Source organism: Misgurnus anguillicaudatus, chromosome 19 (genome assembly GCF_027580225.2).
Source record: "Misgurnus anguillicaudatus chromosome 19, ASM2758022v2, whole genome shotgun sequence".
Lineage (NCBI taxonomy): Eukaryota > Metazoa > Chordata > Actinopteri > Cypriniformes > Cobitidae > Misgurnus > Misgurnus anguillicaudatus.
This window is the reverse complement of record NC_073355.2, coordinates 22,096,476-22,124,298: the sequence shown is the minus strand read 5'-3', so window position 1 is coordinate 22,124,298 and position 27,823 is coordinate 22,096,476. Positions and strand designations below refer to the sequence as shown.

Here is a 27,823-nt window from a genome sequence, read left to right as displayed (position 1 = left end):
CTTCACAATAGTTCTGTTGTTTTAGTTAAACTGACATCACCACATCAAATAAGGCCTTTAATATTGTGCGTAGAAGCATGATTTTTTGGAGAGGTTTCCCAGACAGGTGTTTGAGCTGTCAGTGCCACTGTTTGTTTATGGATTGAATTTTGAATTTTTTTTTAAAAGATGCATTTAGACTCAAGGCAAGAGCAGGAAATGTATGAACCCAACATTAACAGCAGGTCAGGCTGCGAAAATAAAAACTTGAGTGTTGTTCACTAGACGTCCCCACCTTTAAAATCCCATGTATTCTAAATTAATACATGGAGAGATTAACTTTCAAGTTGTTTTAAGTTCATCCTTTCCAAAAAAGCTCAGACAATGAAAGCCCCATGTTTGGCAATTTTGAGGTCTTTAATCCATAGCCATTGAAAACAAGGTCTATGCTGGGTTTAATGCCATGTTTGTCATACAGCTTTGTAACAGATTTCTTATTATTGTAAAATTGCACTACAAACTTAGAAAACCACTGCTTTAGACATTTTCAATTAAGGTATATATACGGAGGAACCCCTTAGGCTTCTTACCCTTGCACATCTCAAGGTGTGTGAGGTAGGGAGATGTGGGAGATAGCCCATGAGATGTGGGAGGTGTGTGAGGTAGCGCGTGAGGTGTGTGAGGTAGCGAGGGAGATGTGGGAGGTAGCGCGTGAGGTGTGCCCTTACGAAAATTAACCATGGTTTTACTACAGTTAAAACCAAAAAAACATGGTTACTGTAGTAAAACCATAGTAACTACAAAATAACCATGGTTTTGGCAATCATGGTTTTCAAAAACCATAGTAAAACCATGGTTTTGCTAATAGTAATCAATACACCAAAAAACCATGGTAACTACACTTTTACCATGGTTTTACTACAGTTAAAACCAAAAATACATGGTTACTGTAGTAAAACCATAGTAACTACAAAATAACCATGGTTTTGACAATCATGGTTTTCAAAAACCATAGTTAAACCATAGTTAGTGTAGTAAAACCATGATTTTGCTAATAATCAATACACCAAAAAACCATGGTAACTACACTTTTACCATGGTTTTACTACAGTTAAAAACAAAAAACCATGGTTACTGTAGTAAAACCATAGTAACTACGAAATAACCATGGTTTTGACAATCATGGTTTTCAAAAACCATAGGTAAACCATAGATAGTGTAGTAAAACCATGGTTTTGCTAATAGTAATCAATACACCAAAAAAAACATGGTAACTACACTTTTACCACAATATAACCATAGTTGTTTTTTCGTAAGGGTGTTAGGTAGCGCGTGAGGTGTGAGAAGTAGCGAGGGAGGTGTGAAGGTAGCGAGGGAGATAGCGCGTGAGGTGTGTGAGGTAGCGAGGGAGATGTGGTAGATAGTGCGTGAGGTGTGGGAGGTAAAGCGTGAGGTGTGTGATGTAGCGAGGGAGATGTGGGAGATAGCGCGTGAGGTGTGGGAGGTAAAGCGTGAGGTGTGTGAGGTAGCGTGTGAGGTGTGGGAGGTAGCGCGTGAGGCGCACGAAAGTGTGGGAGGAAGTGAGGGAGCTCTCCCTCACACGCAAAGATTAAACCCCATCTGGATCGATCTGCGCTGCGTGAAGTCGAACAGGCCAGTAACTTTCTTTGATAAGACAACAGCGTCCTCTATGTTTCCGCTCATGTAACACGCTACTAACCGGTCCCCGGTCATATAACACCCAGGGCTGGTTATGAAACAGGAGCAGAGTAACCCAGCACATTATAACACAACCTCTAGTGCGGCGAATGGGTCTTGACAATTTTTGCAGTTTGAACGGTTCCGATCCGTTTTGGGTAAGTGGATAAATCAAACCGGCACGATGAAATATTGTTTTTATTATATTGCCGAGGGTTTGTGTTTCACAGCGTGTGGGGGCACTAGATGTGTCCTAGTAAGGTGCTAACTTACCTTATTGTCAATCATTTACATTTTAACGTCGGGGTTACGAGCATTTTTGCATCATGAACGCGCTTGAAGACTTTCACTCGGTTTGAACGCTCTTGTGATGTCCAGTCTTGCTGTCATTCTAGGTGGTAGATTGAGGCACGGGCAGCTGTTGCTAAGCTAACGTTCACCGGTTAGCTAGACTACGATATATGCGTAGGACAACTCTCAGGCTGTAATTGTTTTTTTCGATTTTTAAAGTGATCGTCGCATTGAAGCGTTTAAACGAAAATATATACGATATTATACCTGACACCTGCTGTAGATCTGTTTTAGCACAAAATAAACTCATGAGTTCACCACTTGCCGGTTTGACATGTTTTTGTTTAGCTAATGCCTCTAAAGCCAGCTAATTTCCCTTTAGTCATACTATGACATAGACTAATGTAGGTATGTATATTGTTTGGAGTATATGGGTTTGTAGAAGGGGTAAACAGTGATAATCGTAATCTGACCGATAACCGACAGTCAATTTTGCCCTTCGTGATAAGAGGCTCAAAACCCTGAGTTTTGAATCACGGTCAAACATGCCAAGAAAGTGTGTTGCTTTTCTTGAAATCCTGTCTGCTGTTCAATGTTTAGATTGTTGGGCGTTTGTTTGCTCAACTACATTGCTGTCAACTTAAATGGTTTGTTGGGTCAATAAATTGTTTGTAAATCTCACAAAACCTGGAACACATCCAGATTATATTCACCACCAGATATTACTTATATTTTGTTTATACAATAATATAATACTCCATTTTCATTTAAAGGTGCAGTGTGTAAATTTTAGTGGTGAGGTTGCGAATTTCAACCAATGGCTAAAGGGCTTGTTATAGTCGTGCGTAGGTCCTACGGCGTAGCAGCGACGGCGTAGGTTCCGCGTCGGTTTTCATTTATACTTTTGCGTCGACGTGCAAACACACGCGCGACCGCTGGTAGGCAGTATCCACGCGTGTAACCACAGTAGCAGCACAAACGTGAAAGAAGAAAAAGTCTAGCAAGTTAACCCACAAACGAAGAAGAAACAGCAACTTGTTGTGTATAATTTGAGAAGACCAGCAATGATGGAAGTAAATAAACAGCGACTTTTGATGCAGTTTGAGTTAAATCACTCCTCAACTTGGCTCATCTTTGTTTTCACCGTCACAAACGGAAATACCTATGACGCAGTTTTTTTACCTGACGGGAGGGGTTCTGGTGGACCAATCACAGCGCTTGTGGTCCGTTTAGATCTGACGCGCTGTTAAATTTTTTGTGAGGTGCGCGTCAGGCTACGCAGAGCTACGCACAGGCTACGGAGTAGAACCTACGCGCGACTATAAATCGCCCTTTAGTCCACTGCTCACCTCTTGCTTTTGAAACACATAGAGAAGCTAAGGTAGCTGCCACCGGACAAACATGTCATCGTCGGGGACAACTTAGTAAAAAATTGTCCGTTGAGGGCTTCTGTAGAAAAATGGTAACACAAAATGGCGACTTCCATGTAAGGTAATAAACACATAACGGTTCATTATAAAAGGTCTTTATATAACCCTGATAATATAGTTTGTATAATATTTTGCATTTCTGTCAAGAGATCCTTCTAAACATTACACACTGCACCTTTAAGCAAAAACATTTTTTTTTGGTTTTATAATGTAATATCACCTTGACATGTACAAGTTTGGTAAGATCATTACATCATCGGAAAATGCTAAAAGAGTCTTCAGCATTTTACTTTTATTAAAAATATTGCTTATTTAGCCCTAAGTGAGATAGGATAAGTGCTCTCAGCAGAGAAAAATTATTCATTTTTGTACGTTAACTCTTTCCTCGCCAGCGTTTTTTAAAAAAGTTGCCAGCCAGCGCCAGCCTTTTTCATGATTTTCACAAAAGTTTAATGCCTTCCAGAAAATGTTCTTCTTTAAATATATAACCAAACAATATATCAGATGAAAGGACAGACCCTCTGCTTTCAAAAAAAAAAAAACCCGTTTCATCCTACCTTCATTAATTCTCTTGTAATCACCTCTCAAACATGGGTAGGTTTCTTCAAAAACACCCAATTTTGAGCAAAAAGCTCAGATAATTCAATTTTTGCGAAGGACTTTTGATAGAGATCAGATGCAGAGCGATCTTTAAAACATACACGGAGTTCTTTCTCTTTCACGTGAGGCGCTACTTCCGGGTTGTATAAGTTGTGAAAGTGCGCCACCTGGTGGATAATAGCGGTATTGCGGAAAGACAGAAAATCTCGTCATTGGCAGGGAAGCGTTTTCTCTTAATTGATGAGATATCTCGTCAATGGCGGCGAAAGAGTTAAACATTCTTAGGTATAGGTCACCCCAAAATAAAAATTATTTCAAGAGTTATTCACCTTAAAGTGATCAAACCATATAAATCACTTTTTAAAAGAAGATATTTTGAGCAATGTCATAGTCACTTCAATTTTGTGTCCATACAGTGTAAGTCAATGGGTGCCAGTGTAATTTGGTTACCAGTATTTCCGTTCTTCAGAAAGTCATTCAGTTTTGAAATGACATGACGGTGAATAAATGATGAAAACATTTTCATTTTGGCTAAACTATCCCTTTAAGAAGCAGTGTCGTCTGTGTCAAGAGGGCAAATATCCTTTACTATCCTCCAAAGCACAGAAGAGATTCTCTCTTTAGTTCTCTGACAGACAGATCCACTTAAAACCGCATCCTGGAGTGTTTGTTCCTCGCACACATCACTAGGCCTTTGTGTGTTTTATCGGTCCACAGAGAACTCAGTTGTCCACTTCAGTTGTCAGTGTGTTTCTAAGTTTCTTCAAAAGAATCTTTGAAAACATGAAAAAGAATGAATCCCTCTTTTGTCCCCTTCTGTCTACAGGATTGGAACCGGACATGGCATACACACAATCCAGACCTGACACCATGTTTCCAGAATACAGTGCTGGTGTGGATACCCTGCCTCTACCTCTGGCTGTTTGCACCCTTCTACATTTTATACCTCAAAGGCCATAATCGTGGACACATATGTATGACCCACCTAAACAAAGCTAAAACAGTGAGTGTCAAAGCCAATAACACACCACATCAGTAAACAACTTGCTTTTCTTGAGTGCCTTTCCTGATAAGGTTATCACGTTTTTTTAAGTTCATGTGACTCTCTTCTTAAAGGTTATCGGGTTTATCCTGTGGCTTATCTGCTGGGCAGATGTTTTCTACTCTTTCTGGGAAAGAAACCATGTTGCTGCCGTAGCCCGCGTCTACTTGGTCAGCCCCACGATGCTTGGCATCACAATGGTAAGACATGCTTATTCACAAGTTGTAGTATTGAATGTTGTACAACATTTGAAGTTGTTTATGCGTCTGTGTCTTCTATAGTTATGTGTGTTGCAATAACAACATTATATGTTTCAGCTGCTGGCTACGCTCTTAATCCAGTATGAGCGGAAGAAGGGGGTCCAGTCCTCAGGGGTGATGCTCAATTTTTGGCTGATCGCTATAGCGTGCGCTACTATCACCTTTCGCTCCAAGATCCTGCATGCACTGAATGACGTAAACATGACTTTTTTTAAACTTTTTTTTTTTTAATATTAAAAAGTGCATTTAACATTTTCTGCTTTTTTTTCAGCCTGCCAGAGTGGATGTATTCAGATATACGACTTTCTACATTTATTATACCCTGCTGCTGGTCTCTTTTATCCTGTCCTGTTTCTCCGATCAGCTTCCTCTGTTTTCCCAGGCTGTCAAAGACTCGGTAAGTAAACCGTACACAGTAAAAAATAATATGAATGTGTGAATGTTGATGGTCCTCCCATGAATCATTTTTTTTCTGTACAGAATCCATGTCCAGAGTTGGGAGCTTCTTTCCTATCCAAGATCACTTTCTGGTGGATTACAGGGTGAGCAAACAAAAAAATGAATGACTTAGTGTTTAGTGCTTGTTTTTTGTCAGCTCAGTAATTTCCTGTTCCCTCTGTAATATCTTTTTAATAAAAGTACAGCAAAAGTAACCTATATTACACCTATATTCGTCATCTGGCTGCAGCATGCACTGAACTGGCAGATAGATGTACTGTAACAGCACTAGTTTCTTTCAAAAAAGTTTCTTCTATGTGCCTTTCTTCTTTTTGCAGTTTGATGGTTCAGGGATATAAAAGGCCTTTAGAAGAAAAGGATTTGTGGTCTCTTAACACGGAGGATAAATCTCAGAAAGTGGTGCCGCAGCTGGTGCGACGCTGGGACCAAGAATGCAATAAGGTTAAAAGGCCAGAATCAGGGTTACTGTTTGAAGTAGTATGTAGATTTATTGTACAAAAATGACTTATGTGTGCTGCTTGGGTTATTGTTTTTGCTAGGCCAGTAGATACAACGCTCTACTCCCCAAAAAGACCAACAAAGGCAGAAAAGAAAGATGAAGAACCAATAGAAGAGTCAGAAATTCTGCTCGCAAAAACTCCTCAGAAAACCGGCGAGCCTTCTCTCTTCTGCGCTCTCTGCCGAACATTTGGACCCTATTTTCTAATCAGCTCTCTTTATAAGTTCATTCATGACGTCCTGATGTTTGTCGGACCGGAGATTCTCAGGTATGACGCTTACAGAAGTAGAATTTAAAAGATCATAAACAACAGATGAATGAGTACACATCCTTAGTTTACTTTTGAATGATTAATTACACTCAACAAAATAATAAAAGCAAATATTGTTAACAAATCTGTCTAAATCTGTGCTAGTGAGAACTTCTCCTTTGCTGAGATAATGCATCCACCTCACAGGTGTGGTATATCAAGATGCTGATTAATCAGCATGATTATTGCACAGGTGTGCCTCAGGCTACGTTTACACATGGGCGGCTTTTTTCATAAATGGACATTTCAACCTCTGGTTTTAAAAATAACATGTCAGTTTTCAGAAGAGTGTTCATTTACACTTACCCGTGTAAATATGCCATCAAGAGCATGCAAAACATGTAGGTGGTGGTGTAACGAGAAGCTCAAGCCCATGTAAGCCAATCAGAATCCCGAAAATAGCAACAACAGCAACGAATCACTTCCTCTTTGAACAAGGTCACACTGTTGACATAGGTGCAGCTCTGTCGCATACTGTGACGTTGGCTGCCTAAACGCAGAGTTTTTAGAAAGAATCGGTTTCAGAGGCGAATTCTCCATTTGCTTGTAAACGAAACGCGCAACCGAACGGAAATGTCTTTGTTTTCCAAAATAACCATGTACGAGGCCTTAGGCTGGCCATGATAAAAAGCCACTCTCAAATGTGCAGTTTAATGACACAGCACAATGGCACAGTTGTCACAAGTTCTGCAATTGGCATGCTGACTGCAGGAATATCCACCAGAGCTGTTGCTCGTGACTTGAATGTTCATTTCTCTATCATAAGCCGTCTCCAAAGGTGTTTCAAAGAATTTGGGAGTACATCCAACCGGCCTCACAACCACAGACCACGTGTAACTACACCAGTCCAGAACCTCCACATCCAGGATCGTCTGATACCAGCCACTAGAACAGCAGCTGCAACAATCTGTTTGCATAACTAAAGAATTTCTGCACGAATTATCAGAAACTGTCTCAGGGAAGCTCATCTGCATGCTCGTTGTCCTCCTCATTGGGGTCTCGACCTGACTGCAATTCATAACTGACTTAAGTGGGCAAATGCTCACATTTGATGGCGTCTGGCACTTTGGAGAGGTGTTCTCTTTGCGAATGAATCCCAGTTTTCACTGTACAGTGCAGATGGCGTTGTGGGTGAACTGTGGGTTTGCTGATTTCAATGTTGTGGATCCGACCTGACCTAAACCAAACCAAACCGTGGGGTACTATGCGATGGAAAAGCGCCATAATGTTGCAACTTGCATCATGAAAATGCATGGCCCCATGGTGCAAGGATCTGTACACAATTCCCGGAAGCTGAAAACGTCCCAGTTCTTGCGTGGCCAGCACCCATTGAGCATGTATGGAATGCTCTGGATCGGCATATACGACTTGTTTCAGTTCCTCCCACCCAGTATCCAGCAACTTCGCACACAGCCATTGAAGAGGAGTGGATCAACATTCCACAGGCCACAATCAACAACCTGATCAACTATATGTGAAGGAAATTAGATGTGGGGCAAATGGTGGTAACACCAGATACAGTAAAACAGTACATTTCAGAGTGGTCTTTTATTGTGGCCAGCCTAAGGCACACCTGTGCAATAATCATGCTGTCTTATCAGCATCTTGATATACTGTACCTGTGACGTGGATGGATTATCTCAGCAAAGGAAAAGTGCTCACTAACACAGATTTAGACAGATTTGTGAACAATATTTGTGAAAAATAGGCCTTTTTTGTAGTTCAGCTCATAAAAATGGGGTCAAAAAGTGTGTTTTGGCTGTGTTCTGTTACGATTTTTAAAATAAAATCTGTCACTTGAATCAAGACCAGTTGAGAGCCACCTATTTAGAGTGATAGTACAGGGGCTACATTTCCCTCTGAGTTGTCATAGTCATATGGTTTTAAATAACTTCAACACTGTGGGAAACAAAACAACAGCTGTGACCCTCTTAGAAGACATCAGTGAGAGTTTGTTTTGGCATGCTGAAACCCATGCCTTCAAAGTTTGCACCAGACCGCGTTCAAATTCCACTTAATCTTGTCACCTGCCTTACTAAACATTTATCCAGTTAGACCACTTGTCACATAATTAAAACTAGTAAAACAACATTCCAATGAAGCACGATTGACACCACAGTGTATACTCATGTAAGCTTGGTCTCTTTTAGGCTGCTGATCAAGTTTGTGAATGATCCCAGTTCCCCTTCCTGGCATGGCTACTTCTACACCTCCCTACTATTCATTTGTACCTGTGTACAAACACTCATATTGCAGAAGTATTTTCATGTTTGCTTTGTGACCGGCATGAGGTTGCGCACGGCTATTGTTGGTGCTGTCTACAGGAAGGTAAGTTACCACAATGAGTATAATCGGGTATGTGTAACAGTGCCGGTTATAGCTTGTACAACGTTTTGATGAATCCCCCCAACCCTATCGCCAGTTTTTAAAAGATATTTTTAACAACACTAATAAATAATTATTTCAAACAAACATGCATTTTAAACAAAAAGCACAGAAATATTTTTTTACTGAATTCTAAACACTAAAGGCTAAACCTCCTTTTCTTACATTTTTTGAAGGGGCCATGACATGAAAATCTGACTTTTTCCATGTTTAAGTGCTATGATTGGGCCCCTGGTGCTTCTATCAACCTAGAAAATGTGAAAAATATCAACCCAGTAACCTAGTTTTGGTAAACCATTCTCTACAAGCATGTGAAAAAATAGGTTGTTGAAACTTGGCTCTTCTTGTGATGTCATAAGGAGCTATTATTATTATGATTTAGTGCAGAGAGAAAGAGAGAGAGAAAAAATAATTTGCAGCACAATTAAGTTTCAATTTCAACAAACCACCATCATTGTGATCACAGTGTTTGCACTTCATCCACTTATTTGCATTTTAAAGGACACACCCAAAATGGCACATTTTTGCACACACCTACAAAGTGGACATTTTAACATGTTATAAAAATAATCTATATGGTATTTGAGCTAAAACTTTACATATGTGCTTTGGGGACACCAAAGATTTATATGACATCTTAAAAAAGTTTTGTGACATGGCCCCTTTAATGATAGGAAATCTGCCCAGGAATTACAAGGTTAATTCTTATGATACCAGGGCACTGAGATGTTCTTGTTAAAGGAATAGTCTACTCATTTTCAATATCAAAACATGTCACCACCTCAACCAAGAACTGTTGAATCATCCCCCCACCATCTGCGTGCGTGCACGCAAGCGCCGGAGCGCGCCGCGACGCTACGATAGCATTTAGCTTAGCCCCATTCATTCAATGGTACCATTTAGAGATAAAGTTAGAAGTGACCAAACACATCAACGTTTTTCCTATTTAAGACGAGTAGTTATACGAGCAAGTTTGGTGGTACAAAATAAAACATAGCGCTTTTCTAAGCGGATTTAAAAGATGAACTATATTTTATGGTGTAATAGCACTTTTGGGAGTACTTCGACTCTGCGCAGTAACACTGTCCCTCTCCCATTATGAGAGGGAGAACGGGAGCGGACTTTTCAGGCGAGTCGAAGTACTCCCAAAAGTGCTATTACGCCATAAAATATAGTTACTCTTTTAAATCCGCTTAGAAAAGCGCTATGTTTTATTTTGTACCACCAAACTTGCTCGTATAACTACTCGTCTTAAATAGAAAAAACGTTGATGTGTTTGGTCACTTCTAACTTTATCTCTAAATGGTACCATTGAATGAATGGGGCTAAGCTAAATGCTATCGTAGCGTCGCAGCGCGCTCCAGCGCTTACGTGCACACACACAGATGATAGAGGGATGATTCAACAGTTCTTAGTTAAGGTAATAACATATTTTAATATTGAAAATGAGTAGACTATTCCTTTAAAGGCATGTAAATGTGCATTGAATTAAAGTCAATAAGTTAACACAATGTATCTTTTGAAAACTTTTGAAAAGTAACCAAATCAATAACATAACTCATATATTTCATATGTCTTTATAATATGCATATGCGTACATTGTATCATTTGCACGTTTCTCCTCTGTGGACCCGATGGCTTAGGCGAGACCTTATGTAATGTTAATATATGTAATGATAGTGCCTGAATCTGCCACTGTTCAAAGATGATTTGTTACTTAAAACACAGGTATAAGAGGCAAGGCTATATTGAGAATATGCATAAAATATATGTATTATAATGCATACAAAGTTTCAACATTTGTCTTTTTTGTTAAGGCCTTGGTTATTACCAATGCCGCTCGGCGAACATCCACCGTGGGAGAAATTGTGAATCTTATGTCCGTGGATGCTCAGCGTTTCATGGATCTTATCACTTATATCAACATGATCTGGTCGGCACCTTTGCAAGTTATCCTGGCCCTTTACTTTCTGTGGCAGGTATGTGCTCACACAAAATGGGTCTTTCTTTAAATGTGGCTTTCGATCGATTTGTACCCATTCATCATTATATATTAACTCATTATATACTTGTTTCTTTTATTGTTTCCTGTGGCAGAATCTGGGTCCTTCGGTGCTGGCTGGAGTTGCTGTAATGGTGTTAATGGTTCCACTAAATGCAGTCATTGCCATGAAAACGAAAACATACCAGGTCCCCTGTTTTATTTTTTTTATTACATATAGTTGTTTTGTTTGTTCCAAACTGTTACTCATAATCTGACACACTTACCTACAGGTTGCCCAGATGAAAAGCAAGGACAATAGGATCAAGCTAATGAATGAGGTGCTGAATGGCATTAAAGTGCTTAAACTCTATGCATGGGAACTGGCCTTCAAAGACAAAATATCTGACATCAGAAAGAGTGAATTGCAGGTACTGAAGAAAACTGCATACCTGGGTGCCGTGTCCACATTTACTTGGGTCTGTGCACCATTTTTGGTAGGTACACTTGTTTGTCATTTCAACAATATCCCAATTAATTTCTTCCATAAGCTTATTTGTTTTGTATTCTGATATTTGTATTTGCATGATCTTGTGTTTTTTTTTTTAAGGTTGCTCTATCCACGTTTGCTGTATACGTGTTGGTGGATGAACGTAATGTTCTGGATGCACAGAAGGCGTTTGTTTCTCTGGCTCTGTTTAACATCCTTCGTTTCCCTCTCAACATGTTGCCTATGGTCATTAGCAGTATGGTGCAGGTATGACTTGGGTCCTATATCTTTTTTCTTTGTCAGATTGATTTGGATTTGTTGTGACAGAAATATATTGCCTCCATCAGGCCAGTGTGTCTTTGAAGCGTCTGCGTGTGTTTCTGTCCCATGAGGAGTTGGATGAAGACAGTGTGGAGCGGCCTTCCATCACTGCAGGTATGTGACTCATAAGTAATTCAACTTTAAATTATATTACTTGGCAGCAACAATTATTCTAATGTGTTGTATTAAATGAACAGTGATTTTAGTGATGTTTCCTAAGGGGCCAGTCACACCAAAAGCGTTTATGGCAGTTGCAGGCGCCTTTTTTGAATGATATTCTATGGGCAGGGAGCGTTTGCACGCTGTTTATGCGCGCCGAGCACCTTGTGTTTTTTTGCCGCCTGCCGCGCACGCGTTTTTGAAGGAGCGCTGAGAGCGGAGAAGCGCCCGACGTCATTCGCATCTTTCCATTGTCCAATCGAATGAGGGGAGAGGCGGGCCTTACGTTGTGGTGAGGGAAGTTTACAGTTGCTTTGAAGAACCGGACTCCAATCGCTCACTCTCTCCTGCGTTTTTGTGCACCTCGCACCCTCAAACAAGGTCAGAGCAAGCGCCCTCTTTTTAAAGTTTCTGCTAATATGACAGTTAACAGCAAAAGAGCGCTCACGCTTCAATATTTGATTGACAAAACAGCTGACTCGGTGGTTGATTAGCAATATGAAAAGCCGCGTCGCACTGCTCTTTTTTTAAAAAAAGGCAGTGCGTCGCGCCTTGCGTTTGAAAGCGTTTAAAGCGCTTTTGGTGTGACTGGCCCCTAAGGATAGCATCACTATTTTTATTGCTTAAGGTAGTGTTGGATGTATGCCCCATTGTGAGATTGTCTTATCGTCAGCCTGTGAGACCGCCGATACATGATAGTATCGGGGGGCATGGCAATAGTTTACTCTATTTATTTATTTGTTAAGTATTTACTAATTTAGAACAAGCCACTTGATTGGTGGACAAAAAAAAGATGCTAATGTACTCTAATGGTGCGTTCACACCAGACGCAGAAGAGGCGGCAAAAACGTGCTATTCGCGCGTAGTTGGACGCTTGAACATTTTGAGTCTACTTGCTTCATTCGCGTGTGAAATTCAAGTCAATCGAGACATTCACGCATAAATCGCTTCATGGGAGGGGCTTATATAGCTCAAATTGAGTAAACTTACCAGATTGCAAGGAAAAGCATGCAATGCACATGTTAATGTGAAACTTTGATGAACGCCAACTATTGTCACGAAAGTCCACTATCGGCCATATTTGACTAACGTCGATATCATCTATCGGCACAACATTAGTCAAGGTAATGTTAGGGTTAGGATTTTGTTGTATCTCTTTGATTGATGCGGAAGAGTCTTGTAGTCACCAAAAAAAAAACCAACATCATTGTATATGAGAGCAACACAGCTGTCTGTGGGTTTAAAGTCTTTCTGGGTGTTTTGATGTTCAATGAAGAGACTTCATTGTTTTTTTCTGCTCTTTCAGCTCCAGACAGCATCAGGATTATAGACGGAGCCTTCAGCTGGTCTAAAAATGACCCCCCTACTTTAAAGAGGTAACCTTATTTTCTGCACGTCTTGGGTAATGCTGTGAACAACTAAGTACACAAATGTATTAAAGATTTAAAATGCAATTACATTCAAGGCAATTACTAGGACATTGAGCATTGACATGACTTTTGCGGTCACATAGTGCAAAACTACGGAAAAGGGATACTTGAGGACATGATGGGCAAGTATATGCATGAACGCCGATGCAGGAGGACCTCATTCGCCAAAGAAAATATAATCCGGCTAATTTCTTTTGATGACTGAAAGAAGTGATAAAATTTGGCTTGCCATAAAATGTAATTATTATTATTGATTTTGATCTCATCCACTTCAAATCATCCTTTGATATATGTGATTTGTCTTGCGTCATTGTTTACTGGGAATTCAGATGTTAAAATCAGAAAAACCCTAAAGATTCATCCATAATTGATTTACAATGAAGTGAATCTAAGTGAAGGAATGAAAAAATGTAGCTCTTTGATAACTACTTAATAGGGGCGTAACGGTGCATGTATTCTTTTCCAATGATTACACTTCAATGCATGCAGTCACACAACGAATGCAGGTGAGTTTGAGTGCATGCCGTATTGCACAGATCGATCAACCTATGAAATCAGATACTAAGAGCCATTCGAGAGCAGTATAATAGTATTACCACTATTGAGGTGATATTTATATATCAGTCGATAAAGTAATGATCACAACAGGCCTACAGACATTTAAATTCAATTTTTTATCAGCGCTAAAAAAATGAGCCTATGCAAGAGTGCATTATGTTAGTGCTTAATACCCTAAGGGGGGCTTTATTGGTCCAATAACTTCAGAGGGATCTAAATGCTGCTAGGAGGAACAAACTGCAATTTGTCATATATTCTCATTTCTGTATTCAAATTAAATGAAAAGATACGTAGCATTTGGTTTTTGTTGCTTTATCATGTTGTACTGAAACCTTAGCGAACCGTCAGTCCAAAATTGAGGTACGTACTAAACTGGGACTTCTGTATACCGTTACACCTCCACTACAACAATGCCTTTTATTCGTTTTTGTACCCGTCCTGCTTATTATACAAACTGACTTTCTCTTTCTTTCACTTTCTGTCTCTCTCTGTAGGATTAATGTGCAGATCCCAGAGGGCGCACTGGTTGCTGTGGTAGGGCATGTGGGTTCAGGGAAATCCTCTTTGCTTTCGGCTTTGCTGGGAGAGATGCAGAAGCAGGAAGGATCCGTTTCGATCAAGGTAGTAAAAGCACAAGCTGAGTGCTTAATTGCTAATTCATACATTAGGTATGTCCCCTTCAGCGACCTTTAAGAAGATAACTTTCAAAACTATTCGTTAGTAAAATGTTATTTTAAAGCTTATGTGGAAAAAGTCTTTTACAGTATTTTTCGGTCTATAAGCCGCATTTTTTTCATAACTTGGCTGGTGCTGCGTTTTACAGTCAGGTGCGCCTTTTAAGTCGGTATTAGGGATGCACCGATAGGATTTTTTTAGGCCGATACCGATTCCGATTTAAACAGACAACTTCTGTCCGATACCGATATTAAACACTTGTATACAATACTATACAGTTGGTCTATTAGCTAGTTTATTTCTGCATCAAATTATTTTTACTGAACATGGATTGGATCTAATTAACATTCAATTGACCGACATAATAAGAGAGGCACAAACTAAGCTAAAACAAATATAATAAGACGGCATGACAACCTTCAAAGGTGGTTTTTGCTATTCAGCATTTATTTTATTAACATCATTAACTCATTTTTTACATATAATGGATTATATGCAGTTAATTAATAAACAATAGGTATCGGCCTTTCTCATGCTATTGCCGATATGCCGATGGTTTCAAATTCATCAAAAATCGGCCGATACATCGGTGCATCACTAGTCGGTATGAATTAATTTTGGTAATATGGTTTATCGTGTAAATAACTGATAATATTACTTTTAACGTACAGACATCTATTCAGCCTGCTGTTCTGTCTGCTATTGTTTAGTTGAATAACTTGCCTTTCCAGATGAAATATCTGTTCTTTGGCTTAGATTTAGTAAAATAATTTTCTAATTAAACGCGACGTATAGTCCACTGTGACTTATATATGTTATTTCGTCTTAACGACGCATTTTTAAATGATGCGGCTTATTGTCCGGTGCGGTTTATAGTCCGGAAAGTACGGTAGTATGTCCTGAGACTTTTTGGGATGTGTGGTTGTTATCTTAAAAATTAAGGGGATAGTTCACCCAAACATGAAAATTATGTCATTATTTACTCACTCTCATGTAGGGATGTGCATCGATGCATCGCGTTCCCATTAAAAAGACCTGTCTAAAATCGATTCTAAATCGTAAGTCTCCGATTCAGTGTTTCTACCGCTCCGTGATCAGTAGGAAGTCCTTATCAATCTAAAATCAATGCGAGTTTGACTCGTTTATAACGTGCATTTAAAAAAGCAACACTCGTCACAATCACTTAAAATATTCTCTATTATCATGAAAATACCTGAAACAATCTGAAGAACAGCGATATAAATATCCCTTTAAGCCCGAAATACACTGCACGATTTTTGTCCTCTTATATGATCATTACCTTATCACACTGTGCGACATGTATCGTTTAAACTCGGGTACGAGAGGCATGTAGACTGTACGATGATGACACGGAAGCTTCGGTGGCTGCGTCACACGTTGCGCAACGTCATCAGCATGCGCTCGTGGTAAACAAATACCGGCGCGCAGGTCGTAGCAGCAAACACACTGTGCGGTGATCATGCCGAATTTCTGACACTGCCAGAAAACTATCGTAGGCTATCTTTGGACGCAAGACCGGGAAAACGGCCGTCTTTGAACCTCTCTCACTGTACGACATAGGACCACCGATGGAGAGCCACGATCACAGAAATCGCGACGATAGTTTCGCGATGGCAATCTTTCGTCTGGGACAGCCAATTATCGTGCAGTGTATCATGGGCTTTAGACATTTCCTGGAATAGTGTTTGTAATGATACTTCTTCTGTGGCACAAATGGAGTTTCTGCACGAAAGCGCCCTCTGGCTTTTGAATGTGGCGGCATTTCACTGTAATTCATTCATTGAGAAAAGCACATTTGCCCAATTAATTGTCACAACCCTACTCTCATGTTGTTACAACCCGGTATAAATTTCTTTATTCTGATGAACACAAAGGAAGATATTTTGAGAAATGTTTGTAACCAAACTGTTCGTGGACCCCATTCACTTCCATAGTATTCTTTGATTACAAACATTTCTCAAAAAATATCTTCCTTTGTATTCATCAAAACACAAATGTGTACAGGTAACAACATGAGGCAGAGTAAATGACAACAGAATTTTCTTTTTTGTGTGAATTATCCCTTTAAGATGGTAAAGGTTAAGGTTGATGATTAATGTTGCTTTATTTTTAGGGCTCAGTGGCTTATGTGCCGCAGCAGGCCTGGATACAAAATGCCACTCTTAAAAACAACATATTATTTGGACGGGAAGTGAATGAGAGCTGGTACCAGAAAGTGGTGGAGTCCTGTGCTCTCCTGCCAGACCTGGAGATCCTACCTGGAGGAGACCTGTCAGAGATTGGAGAGAAGGTAAACTCAAATAAATGATGGATGACCTAAATATGATTTATGTAGCCATTTTAATTTAATTAAATTCATGTCTTCTGGGTACCTCCAGCTCCCAGTTCAAAGTTTAAGGTGCAGAATCCCACGACATATAGTTGAATATAAATGTGATTTTTGTAATGTTTAGGGAGTGAATCTGTCTGGAGGTCAGAAACAGCGCGTGAGTCTGGCTAGAGCCGTGTACTGTGGTTGTGCCGTTTACCTGTTGGATGACCCGCTCTCTGCAGTCGACGCCCATGTGGGGAAGCACATCTTTGAGAAGGTCATTGGCCCGCAGGGGGTGCTACAGGGCCGGGTAAGAGCATCTCGCTTATTTAAATACGTGTACTTGCATGTGTATTAACATACTGTATCTGTTCAATATACATACACACATCTTTTATTTGTTTTCCCAGACACGAGTTCTTGTGACCCATGGGCTGAGCTTCCTGCCCCAGGCGGACCTGATCCTAGTCATGGTGGATGGGGAGATCACAGAAATGGGCTCTTACACAGAGCTGTTAGGCAGACAGGGCGCCTTCGCTGAGTTCCTGCGGACTTATAGCAACACCGAGCAGGAGGAGCCGGAGGAGCCAGTTGGGGGTGAGACTGACTTTAATGCATAATTGATTAATCTATCTGTTACCCTTTTGCTGAGTGTGTACCTCATCTGTTCTTTCTGAATCATTAATATTGATCAGGTTTATGCAATATATTTTTGTCTAGCTACCTATGTCTGTTTCTTTGTATGTTTTCATCTCCTGTTCATTTCTGTTTGTGCTCAATCTGTTGGCTCCTTAGAGGAGGGTGGAAAGACAGAGGCTGAACAAGAAAATTGTGAAGGTTTGAGGAATTGGTCCCTGGGCCATATAAATTGATTAGGTCTGCATGTAATGCATGTTAAAATAGGACTTGTTATACAATGAGGTGTGGACTGAGATTTTATTAACCCCCCTCATTGGACCATATTTCACAAGCTTTTGAGTTACCAGGGTCCTCAATCCTGCAAGAAACCAAGCATTCATTTTCCTGCTTTGATAAGCTTAAAGGGACACTCCACTTTCCATTTACCCGGTCTTCGGGTCTGGCGCTACCACTTTTAGCATAGCTTAGCACAATCCATTGAATCAGATTAGATAATTTAGCATCGTGCTCAAAAATAACCGAAGAGTTTTGATATTTTTCCTATTTAAAGAAATGATATTACACAGCAGCCGAAAATAGTCCCCTTGGTAACTTTCAATAGCAGATGACTATTTCCGGGCATTGCGTAATATCATTGCGCCTTCTGCAGCCATGTTACGGCAGGAAAGTCCTTGATTATTACACCAGAATGAGAGTATAGTTCCTAGCCATATCGGCCTAGAAAATCGCAACTTTTAATTTTTGGTTGGTCTTAGTACACGATATAACTACAGAAGAGACAAGTTTTGAATAGGAAAAATATCGAAGCTCTTTGGTTGTTTTTTAGCGCAGTGCTAAATGGTCTAATCAGATTCATTGGATTATGCTAAATTCATTGGTTTATGCCAGACCCAGAGATCGGCTGAATGGATTCCAATACTGTAAAAATCAAATGTTTAACGGTAGGGGAGCTGGAAAATGAGCATATTCTCAAAAAAGTGTCCCCTTAAGGTTTCAGGGGTCATATCCTAATCTTGTATCTTATCTGTTTAGTAACCATTGGCATCAGATGTTATATTCAGACAATTTAAATTCTTAAAGGGATATTTCATTCAAAAATTAAAATTCTCTCATCAATTCCTCACCCTCATGTTGTTTTAAATCTGCACGAGTTTGCTAATTCTGTTTAACACACACATATTTTGCTAAATATTGGTAAGCACACAGTTGGCGGTACCCATTGAATTTTATATTATTTGATTTATCTACCAAGTCAATGGGTTCCATCAACTGTGCTTTCTAGGGGTGTGCATTGGCACTGCCCTCACAATTCAATTCAATTCGATTCTACGATGGATCAGAATGCTACTGTACACAACAAGGCAATTTTTTAATCAGTGAAGTAGTAAAGTCAAGTGCAACTATTCTCAACAAAAACGGAATTATATACCTGAGATGAGAATTTACACGCAGCGTAAGTCTTGTCTAGTTTCCCATTAACTTCATAGAATCCGAAATGTGCCCATATGTCCACTTTCCATGGAAAATGGTACGTTTTTAATGACCCGTCTATCACGGTCATCTCTCTCCGCCTCAGCCATCTTGATTGTTGTTGTTATGCCCCCAGAAGTAATTGAAACTTCACAACTTTATTGTCCACTCGAGGCCAGAAAATAAACTGTGACATAATGGATTATGGCACTTTGCTGCATCAATGCTGAATCATGCATGCACGCATTGCGATGCATAGCCGAATCGATTAATGGTAAACACCCCTAGTGCTTACCATTATTAATCTTCTTTTGTGTTTAGCAGAATAAATATGGGAAATAAATACATTTTTGGGTGAAATATTCTATTAATACTGAAACATTTCTGTGGTGTACCTCATGCAGGTGCAGGACTGAGCTACTCTGTCTTACATGTCCTTGCAGTGTGCTCCATTTTGGATTTGTATATGTGCTTCTGTAATTGAGGAGTCAGTCACATTCCTAGTTTTTGCAGGGTACACATACATTTAGTAGTCTTTGTCAGAATTGAGCCCTGTTCTTCAGCAGGCTGCTGGTGATACTTCTGAGTTCATCCACACCTCTGAGGTTAAACCCTGCTTTAGCATCAGCAGTTTAGTTTGGCTGTCTATCGCCCTTACACGTGTGGTTGTTAAGAAGGGCATTATATTTGGCTACAACTGAAATATGAACAAACATGTTTGAAGTTTGGTACAAATTGATGCATTAAAAAGGTTATGATGTTGCATATATCAATTTTCTAATATGAATGATTTGGCTTTCTCTTTCACAGACGCAGTCCCACGGAAAATACTGGAAAACGGGGGCCCTGACGCTCTGGGGTCAGTGATCACCTAACTCAACACTGTAACAATCATGTGCTTGTCATGTAGTAATGATAAACCATCATAAATAATTGACCTGGTGTTTTCCTGTGCTGCAGACACAGTCAGAATTCTCTGAATACAGCAGGCACTGGCAAAACCCCACAGAAGACTGAAGCTAATGATGTCACAGCGAAAAAAGTTAAATCTGCTGATGCAGCCCGACTTACAGAGGCAGACAAGGCTAACACTGGAAGGGTACGAGTCCACTTTGTTTGTTATGCATGCAAACACATTAGTATCACTTTACAACAGTGCTTCTCAATTATTTTCTGTCACGCCCCCCCTAAGAAGATGTAAACATTTCGCGCCCCCCCAACTCTCCACCGCGACTGTAAATAGTATAATTTGTCTATAAAATTACACATCTGCAAAACATTGTATCCTTATTAACATTAAAGAAAACACAAAAAAAGAAATATCGACCAACTTACAACAAAGAATAACTTTATTAACATTGTTTTTTAGTCCGTAACAGAAAAGACTTAAAATGCATCAATTTGCCTGAAATAAAAAAAATCAATCCTTATTTAAAGTATAATATTTTTTGACCATTTGATACTGAAAAATTAAATTAAATATAATCAATAAATAATAATAAAAAAACTCAAGCGGCTTATCAGCGTGATTGGGGTGTAATGTCTTTAAGTGACGGTGCAAAAAAAATCACTTCCTGAAAAAGTATTTTCACCGGGGTCTCACGCGCCCCCCCTGGTGTCGCTTCGAGCCCCCCCTGGGGGTCCCGCCCCACTATTTGAGAAGCACTGCTTTACAATAAGGTTCAGTTTACCAACATTTGCATTTGGTATAGTATAGTAAAATATCAATGACCAATATTAAAGGCGGGGTGCATGATTTTTTAAAAAAATTGCTTTGGAAAAGGGAGTCGGGCTGACTACCAATCAGCAGTAAGGGGTGTGTCTACTAACCGACATCGTTGTGTACATTGTCAACATTGGCTTTCAGAGATCATGCACCCCGCCTTTAACCCAAAACTTTAAAAAATGATTTAACACGTTTAATTGCTAATTCATCTTAGTTTGCAATACACAACTAATATTATATGACTGATGTTGTTTTGTTACGTGCACGCGGGTGTACCCGTGCAGTCACATGCTCAGCCTTGCAAGCTATGCATCCTTTGACTTGTACATGTACACAGGTGTATGCATTAGCATTGTGACAAATTGCAATGCCTCAACTGGCCTAAATACCCAAGACCAGCACGTACAAAGTACGCACGATTACAAAATCTCCCCGTGCGCATACAGTACGTGTGCTATTCTGAAGAAGAAATTTGCGTAGCACACTCTACGCTGACCTTTGAGTATACTTAGGATATTTATGTGTTTAAGCTTTGATTTCAGTATCACTTTATCTCAGATTAAGTTTGATGTTTGTTGTGTAGGTGAAGCTGGCTGTGTTTTGGGAGTACATGAAGGCTATCGGCGTGCCCCTGTCCTGCTTTAGTATCCTTTTCTTCTTCTGTCATCATCTGTCCTCGTTGGGTTCCAACTATTGGCTCAGTCTTTGGACAGATGATCCTGTTATCAATGGTACCCAACCCAACAGAGACATGCGTTTAGGGGTCTATGGAGCACTTGGACTCTCACAAGGTAACTTAAAATAATAAATAGCTTTTTAATCTAGTTCATTATTTTCTTTTAGTGTATATTTTTTACATTTAAAACAGTTTGCTCTTTTGCAGGTATTGCAGTGTTCTGCTATTCAATCTCTGTATCCATCGGTGGGATTATGGCCTCCCGTTATCTGCATCAGACGATGCTCTACAACGTTTTGAGGTCACCCATGGCCTTCTTTGAACGCACACCAAGTGGCAACCTGGTCAACCGTTTTTCCAAAGAGACAGACACCATTGACTCTGTCATCCCGAGCATCATCAAAATGTTCATGGGCTCCATGTTTAATGTGGTGGGATCCTGTGCTGTTATCCTCATTGCCACGCCACTAGTAGCCATCATCATCCCTCCACTGGGCCTGCTGTATTTCTTTGTGCAGGTACATCTATTATTTTTTTCCTGCAGCCACGTGTTAGGCTATGCTAGCGCTTTTTTTAGGTAAACTACATAGCTCTGAGGTGTTGAATTGTGGTTTGAGCTAATAATAATAAAGGTTTCTTGAGGCATCAGCATTGTCTGCTCTTAAGCAAGATTATTACATGTCACCAATGTTAACAAAAGTTGTCCAGCTGTGGTGTACATTGTCTTAAATTCAGCATTGCTCATACTTCTCTCTAGCGTTTCTATGTGGCCTCTTCACGGCAACTGAAGCGCCTGGAATCCGTGAGTCGTTCACCAGTCTACACGCACTTCAACGAAACCCTGCTGGGTACCAGCGTGATCCGAGCGTTTGGAGAGCAGCAGCGATTCATCCGAGAGAGTGACAGCAGAGTGGACCATAACCAGACGGCTTATTTCCCCAGCATCGTAGCCAACCGGTGCGAAATCAGTTTATATGAACCATTTTTTCGAAACCAGTGTTCATCTTTTCATTTGACACTTCTGTGATTTCTACAGGTGGTTGGCGGTGAGGTTGGAGTTTGTGGGTAACTGTATTGTAATGTTTGCTGCGCTCTTTGCTGTGATGGCCAGGGAAAGCCTGAGTCCAGGTATCATGGGTTTGTCCATCTCCTACGCTCTGCAGGTCAGTGTTACGCGAGTCACTTGTAATATTATTAAGTGAAATGATTCACACATGAATCCCTCTCACACGTCTGTGCCCCCAACTCTCTTATGTCACACAGGTTACAGCATCTCTGAACTGGCTGGTGCGGATGTCCTCTGAGCTGGAGACTAACATCGTGGCGGTGGAAAGGGTGAAGGAATATGGAGACACAGAGAAAGAGGTCAGTGAACCAGTAGGTGGTACTTAGACTCCAATCTGTTATTAGCCCTTCCTCTTCCCTTAAAAGGGACATATCATGAAAATCTGACTTTTTCTATGTTTAAGTGCTATAATTGGGTCCCCAGTGCTTCTATCAATGTAGAAAATGTGAAAAAGATCAACCAAGTAACTTAGTAACTCTGCAAGCATGTGAAAAAATAGGCCATTGAATTTGTGCTCCCCTTGTGATGTCAGAAGGGGATAAAACCGCCCCTTAATCTGCACTATCCAACCGCTGCACTGCCATTTACTGCAGAGATCAGCTCATTTGCATAAAGAACACACCCAAAAACTGCCATTTTTTGCTCACACCTACAAACTTTAAATTTTAACATGCTATAATAAATTATCTATATGGTATTTTGAGCTAAAACTTTACATACAACTTTACATTCTGGGAACACAGATGATGACATCTTAAAAGAGTCTTGTGAAATGTCCCCTTTAACTTTCAGTACAGGTCAGGTGACAGTTTATGTTCACATTTAAGGACCCTACTTAAAAATGTCTTATTTATTATTAAATGCCAATTTTGTATCGACACATCTTGGGTTTGTCTCCTCACAGGCTGAATGGAGTTTGGAGCACTCTACTCTTCCTGCTGGCTGGCCGACCGCTGGCCATATTGAAATACGCAATTTTGGCTTGAGATACAGGGAGGACTTGGAGCTGGCCATTCATGATATATCGGTCACCATTGAGGGAGGAGAGAAGGTGGGTGGAGCCATTATGATTTTTAAAATCGGTTTATGCTTTGACTTTATCAGTGAATGTTATCATTTTAAATATCATTTGATCAAAAATATATATTATGTATAAGGTGGTGTAATCCTGTTTGTATTTGTTTGTGTATTGTAGGTGGGAATTGTGGGTAGAACAGGAGCTGGGAAGTCTTCTCTGACCTTGGGACTCTTCCGGATCATTGAAGCAGCACAGGGAGAGATCCGTATAGATGGCGTGAACATCTTTGAGCTCGGCCTCCACGAGCTGCGGTCCAGAATCACTATCATACCTCAGGTCTCACATCAACATGATAACATTGTCCTGTTAGCTTCATAGTATGTCATTAGCTGCGTTTCCATTACAGATTTGTGCAAACGTATGCGATGTGAAATAAAGCAACTAAACATAGTTTTTCTCATGATAAGTCATTGCAAACATCACGTTAATGGATGTTGGTAGGTTTACTAATATCACATTCATCCCACTAGCCATTATTTTTATCCAAACATTAATGCCAACTATGAGGTGTTTCTTGGAGGTAATAGTACATTGTTTTAAATCAAAGGAGATGTAGGAATGTTATCCAAACATTATTGACAATGAAAGCCTTTTATACTTTGGAGCAGACACATAAGTGGTGTTTCTGGGAAGTTTTAGTACATACCACGTCATCTACAAATAATGATAATGTGACTTGAATACATCAAGTGGTTGATTCTCACAAAATCCAGTGTCCATTCTCATGAAATCCGTGTCCAGCATCAGAGTTTTTAAAAAGCCCTTGAAGCCAATTATTTTTGCACATATAAGATTAAGGTCTGAACTTACTATAACTCTTATTTTTAGAAGATTTAAAACATATTTCCTATAAAATTATTTACATTTTTTAGATTATCATTACCAAAAATGATTACCGCAACATTATATTACATTAAATATATGCATTTACAAACTCATGTTTCGGTAATGAGAACTAAAAAGTTGTTTAGGTACTATGACAAACATCATTTCAACTTTTATCTGGAGAGAAAAAATAAGAACTGCTTACTTGGTAGCAATCTTGAGTGTCACAGTCAATTATGTCCCTTCCAACATTTTTTTAAATGTTAGTTATTGAGGGCTTAAACAATGATTGAAAATTGTTGCGGAGGATGAGAAAATGTTTCTTGGACACATTTATATTTCTTATTATTGTCTCTACATTTACCAATGATCACCAAATACCACATGTTTCTTTACTGTAAATGTTTATAGTATAACATGCACTGAAGCTTTTTATTTTTTAGATTTTTTAATTATAAATATTTCCATGTCAAAGAACCCAAATCAAGTTGCGGTAATGAACATTTTTCCCCTTAAATGTGGAAAAAGTGTTTTTTTATGGTGTCATTTGAAATCATGTGCAAAATAGTATGTGAAGAGATGTTTGTAACTGTATGCTTCTTATTTTTATACTCTTACTTTGTATTTACTTTTTTTAATCAAAATGTTTCATGACGCCTCGTAAGTCTAATTTTGTGAGAATCACCCAGGTGACCTGAAAATGCGAATAAACTCACTGTTGCAGTTTTGCAAAATACATCTTTTCCGGATTGCCTAAAAACCACTTCATGTGAGCGTAAAAAAAAACATTTCGCATTATATGGGAGTTTTTGAGAAATTGTTGTGTGTCAATTGGCTGTATTTTCATTTGCAATGTCAATATCCGCAATTTGAAGTGTAATGGAAACGCAGCATTTGTTTAGCAAGACAAACATGGCTTACTTTGTATAAAATGCACTAAGTGCATATATACTTTCATGCTTTATTTAAAAATGCATTGGCCCATTATGCTAAAACACTCATTATGAAATAGAATAGGAAGCTTTTGGGAAAAAACACTGCATTCCTTTGAACATGAGTGCGGTAACATATTTTGGTTACCAAAGAAGCATTTAGACGTTTTTTTGACGGTGCTATTATTTTAAACCCCTTTCTCCTTATATTTCAGGATCCAGTGCTGTTCTCCGGTTCCCTACGTATGAATCTGGATCCCTTCGATGGCTACACAGATGAGGATGTTTGGAGAGCTCTTGAACTCTCGCATCTCAAGAACTTTGTGTCTGGACTGCCTGACAAGCTGAACCACGAGTGTTCAGAGGGAGGAGAAAACCTCAGGTACAAACTCCTCATCAATACCATTTTCATCACACGACTACAGTAATATCAAATAGTTTTGAAACGTTTTGACCGTACGTTCTGGGTTCAGTTTGGGTCAAAGACAGCTGGTTTGTCTGGCTCGAGCTCTTCTCAGGAAGACCAAGATTCTGGTTTTGGATGAAGCCACAGCAGCTGTGGACCTGGAGACGGACAATCTGATTCAGTCCACCATTAGGACTCAGTTTGAGGACTGCACCGTTCTGACCATCGCACACCGTCTCAACACCATCATGGACTACACTAGGTAAGAAACATAAACCATATTCATACTTGTACTTTCTTGTACCAGGCTGTGCCTATACAACAATCCCATGTGCTGACTGTCTGCACTTTCATTTTGCACTTTTAAATAATGAAACCAGCTTCACAAGTTGTGTCAGTATATGGTGTATCTACATTACTTGATATAAAAATGTCAAAATGCCAACAGCTGAGATTGTCTGTCACTGTGGAAAGAGTGTTTTGCCTCTGCTCCATGTGACTTTATATATTCATGCATTTACTGTGCTAAAACTGTTGACTTATTCTATATAGTTAGTGTGCACAGTATGCTATATTATAAAAAAGAGTGTATCTATACAACAAAAATCAAGAAAGCCAAGCAAAAATATACTTAAATTGTTTTCTTAATTTTCTCTCCAAAGGGTTCTGGTTCTTGATAAAGGCCAGATGGCGGAATTTGGTTCTCCGTCCGAATTAATCGCCGAAAAGGGAATCTTTTACAAGATGGCCAAAGACTCCGGTTTGGTCTGATCATGAGAGGAGCCGACCGGCACCTCTGCTTTTAGGCCTGGAGACTATGAATCTAATGCTCCATGGATAATGTAGCCATCAGTTTTCACTCCCAGTTTTCTTCATTAGCCTTTGCTGTTAATGCTGCTTGTTTGATGCCAACATTTGAGATGTCTGAAACTTGTTACATTTCTTCATTGTCTTTTGCAAAACATTTCGCAAATGCCCTTAAGCAGCAGGTCAAGTAGTTTTACTGGTATAGAACAAAAGACTCATTGTGCTGATGATCCAGTGGTCAATGCGGATGAATATCTTCAATCGGCTGCTGGGAAACACTCCCTGGGTTTTGTGCTATGTTTATGAGTGTGTGTGTGCGCTTAATGGAGTATGTAGGGCTCATGCCAAAAGCCTTTAAATCAAAGAAAAGTCTACTTTATAAGCTCTCCCATCTACTTTCTCTTGTTTTTCGGTAATCGTTATTTATAGCTTTGAGAATAACTCGTGTCTGTTACGATATTATTTTATCATGACATTATTTTATTATATATATATACACACTTTTAGCAGGCTTTTCGCACTTATGAAGTGGCCAAGCCCTGTCTTACAAATATCATGCAGTATAGGCTACACTGGCCTTTTGCATTGGTGAATGTACTTAGCTGGTATGTTTAATTTTGTTTATTACTTTTTCTCAGTGATTATTTCACCAAAAACTATAAATGCACTTCCTATTCTCTGTAAAAAAAAAGCATAGGTCAAATAAGGGTTTATGTTTTCAGTTAGGTGTGGCAGATATTATTTTAAAATTGAAAGAAATTATCTTCTACTATTGTATGGTCATATACTGACGTTTGTCAGGTAGATGGTCCTACCTGCGAGTGCTGTGTGTTTCACTCTGTGTCTGTATAGCATATATCTGTATAATGTACGCTTGATTGTGCCACAGTGGAGCTTTTTTGATATGTTAGAAAATTTAGCCTGTTTTGAGTTCATTTGAGGCCAATCAAGTTTTTTTTTAAACTGACTTCTATAAGACAGACTTGTATGAATAATACAAACGATGACATATCTGATTTGTTACATATTTATCTGATTTGTTACATATTTATATGATTTGTAAGTATGCATATAGTTATTATTTGTATACATACACTAGTTTTAAGTGTGGTTTAAGGAAATAAATAGATTTTTGTTATAAGCTTTTTGTCATTTTTCTTTTAAAAAGCAAATTTTTTGTACTCAAAATTGTTTTTGTAAATCTTTGAGATTTTTATATATTTAAAAAAATTATATATATATCTCTATATATAATAATACATATTCAGTATTTAAAGAGTTTGAATGCAAACGCCTCTA

General features: G+C 39.3%; 1 protein-coding gene across 2 annotated transcripts; it reads left to right on the top strand.

Moving 5' to 3' along the window:
* Nucleotides 1-1,675: 1,675 nt before the first annotated feature.
* On the top strand, nt 1,676-27,665 carry abcc1 (ATP binding cassette subfamily C member 1 (ABCC1 blood group)). Of its 2 annotated transcripts, XM_055192494.2 has the most exons (32): nt 1,676-1,835; nt 4,825-5,001; nt 5,115-5,240; nt 5,358-5,495; nt 5,572-5,697; nt 5,781-5,842; nt 6,077-6,208; nt 6,299-6,526; nt 8,719-8,896; nt 10,771-10,932; nt 11,051-11,143; nt 11,228-11,431; nt 11,545-11,691; nt 11,772-11,859; nt 13,211-13,280; nt 14,387-14,513; nt 16,702-16,878; nt 17,042-17,209; nt 17,310-17,496; nt 17,695-17,736; nt 19,819-19,867; nt 19,969-20,107; nt 21,318-21,525; nt 21,618-21,928; nt 22,168-22,367; nt 22,447-22,573; nt 22,674-22,775; nt 23,381-23,527; nt 23,672-23,830; nt 25,527-25,693; nt 25,785-25,979; nt 26,380-27,665. In XM_055192494.2, the coding sequence occupies exons 1-32, from the start codon at nt 1,788-1,790 to the stop codon at nt 26,486-26,488; spliced, it is 4,593 nt and encodes a 1,530-aa protein (XP_055048469.2). In that variant the 5' UTR covers nt 1,676-1,787; the 3' UTR covers nt 26,489-27,665. The 2 variants fall into 2 exon arrangements, with proteins under 2 accessions (XP_055048469.2, XP_055048478.2); XM_055192503.2 differs by lacking the exon at nt 17,695-17,736.
* The last annotated feature ends 158 nt before the right edge of the window (nt 27,666-27,823 follow it).

What these genes read in the sequence shown, in the direction of transcription:
- abcc1 (XM_055192494.2), top strand. Translation starts at nt 1,788, where the DNA reads ATGGGTCTTGACAATTTTTGCAGTTTGAACGGTTCCGATCCGTTTTGG. An exon ending in CCCAGCATCGTAGCCAACCG is followed by an intron (nt 22,368 to 22,446) that starts GTGCGAAATCAG and finishes TGATTTCTACAG; the next exon opens with GTGGTTGGCGGTGAGGTTGG. An exon ending in ACCATCATGGACTACACTAG is followed by an intron (nt 25,980 to 26,379) that starts GTAAGAAACATA and finishes TTCTCTCCAAAG; the next exon opens with GGTTCTGGTTCTTGATAAAG.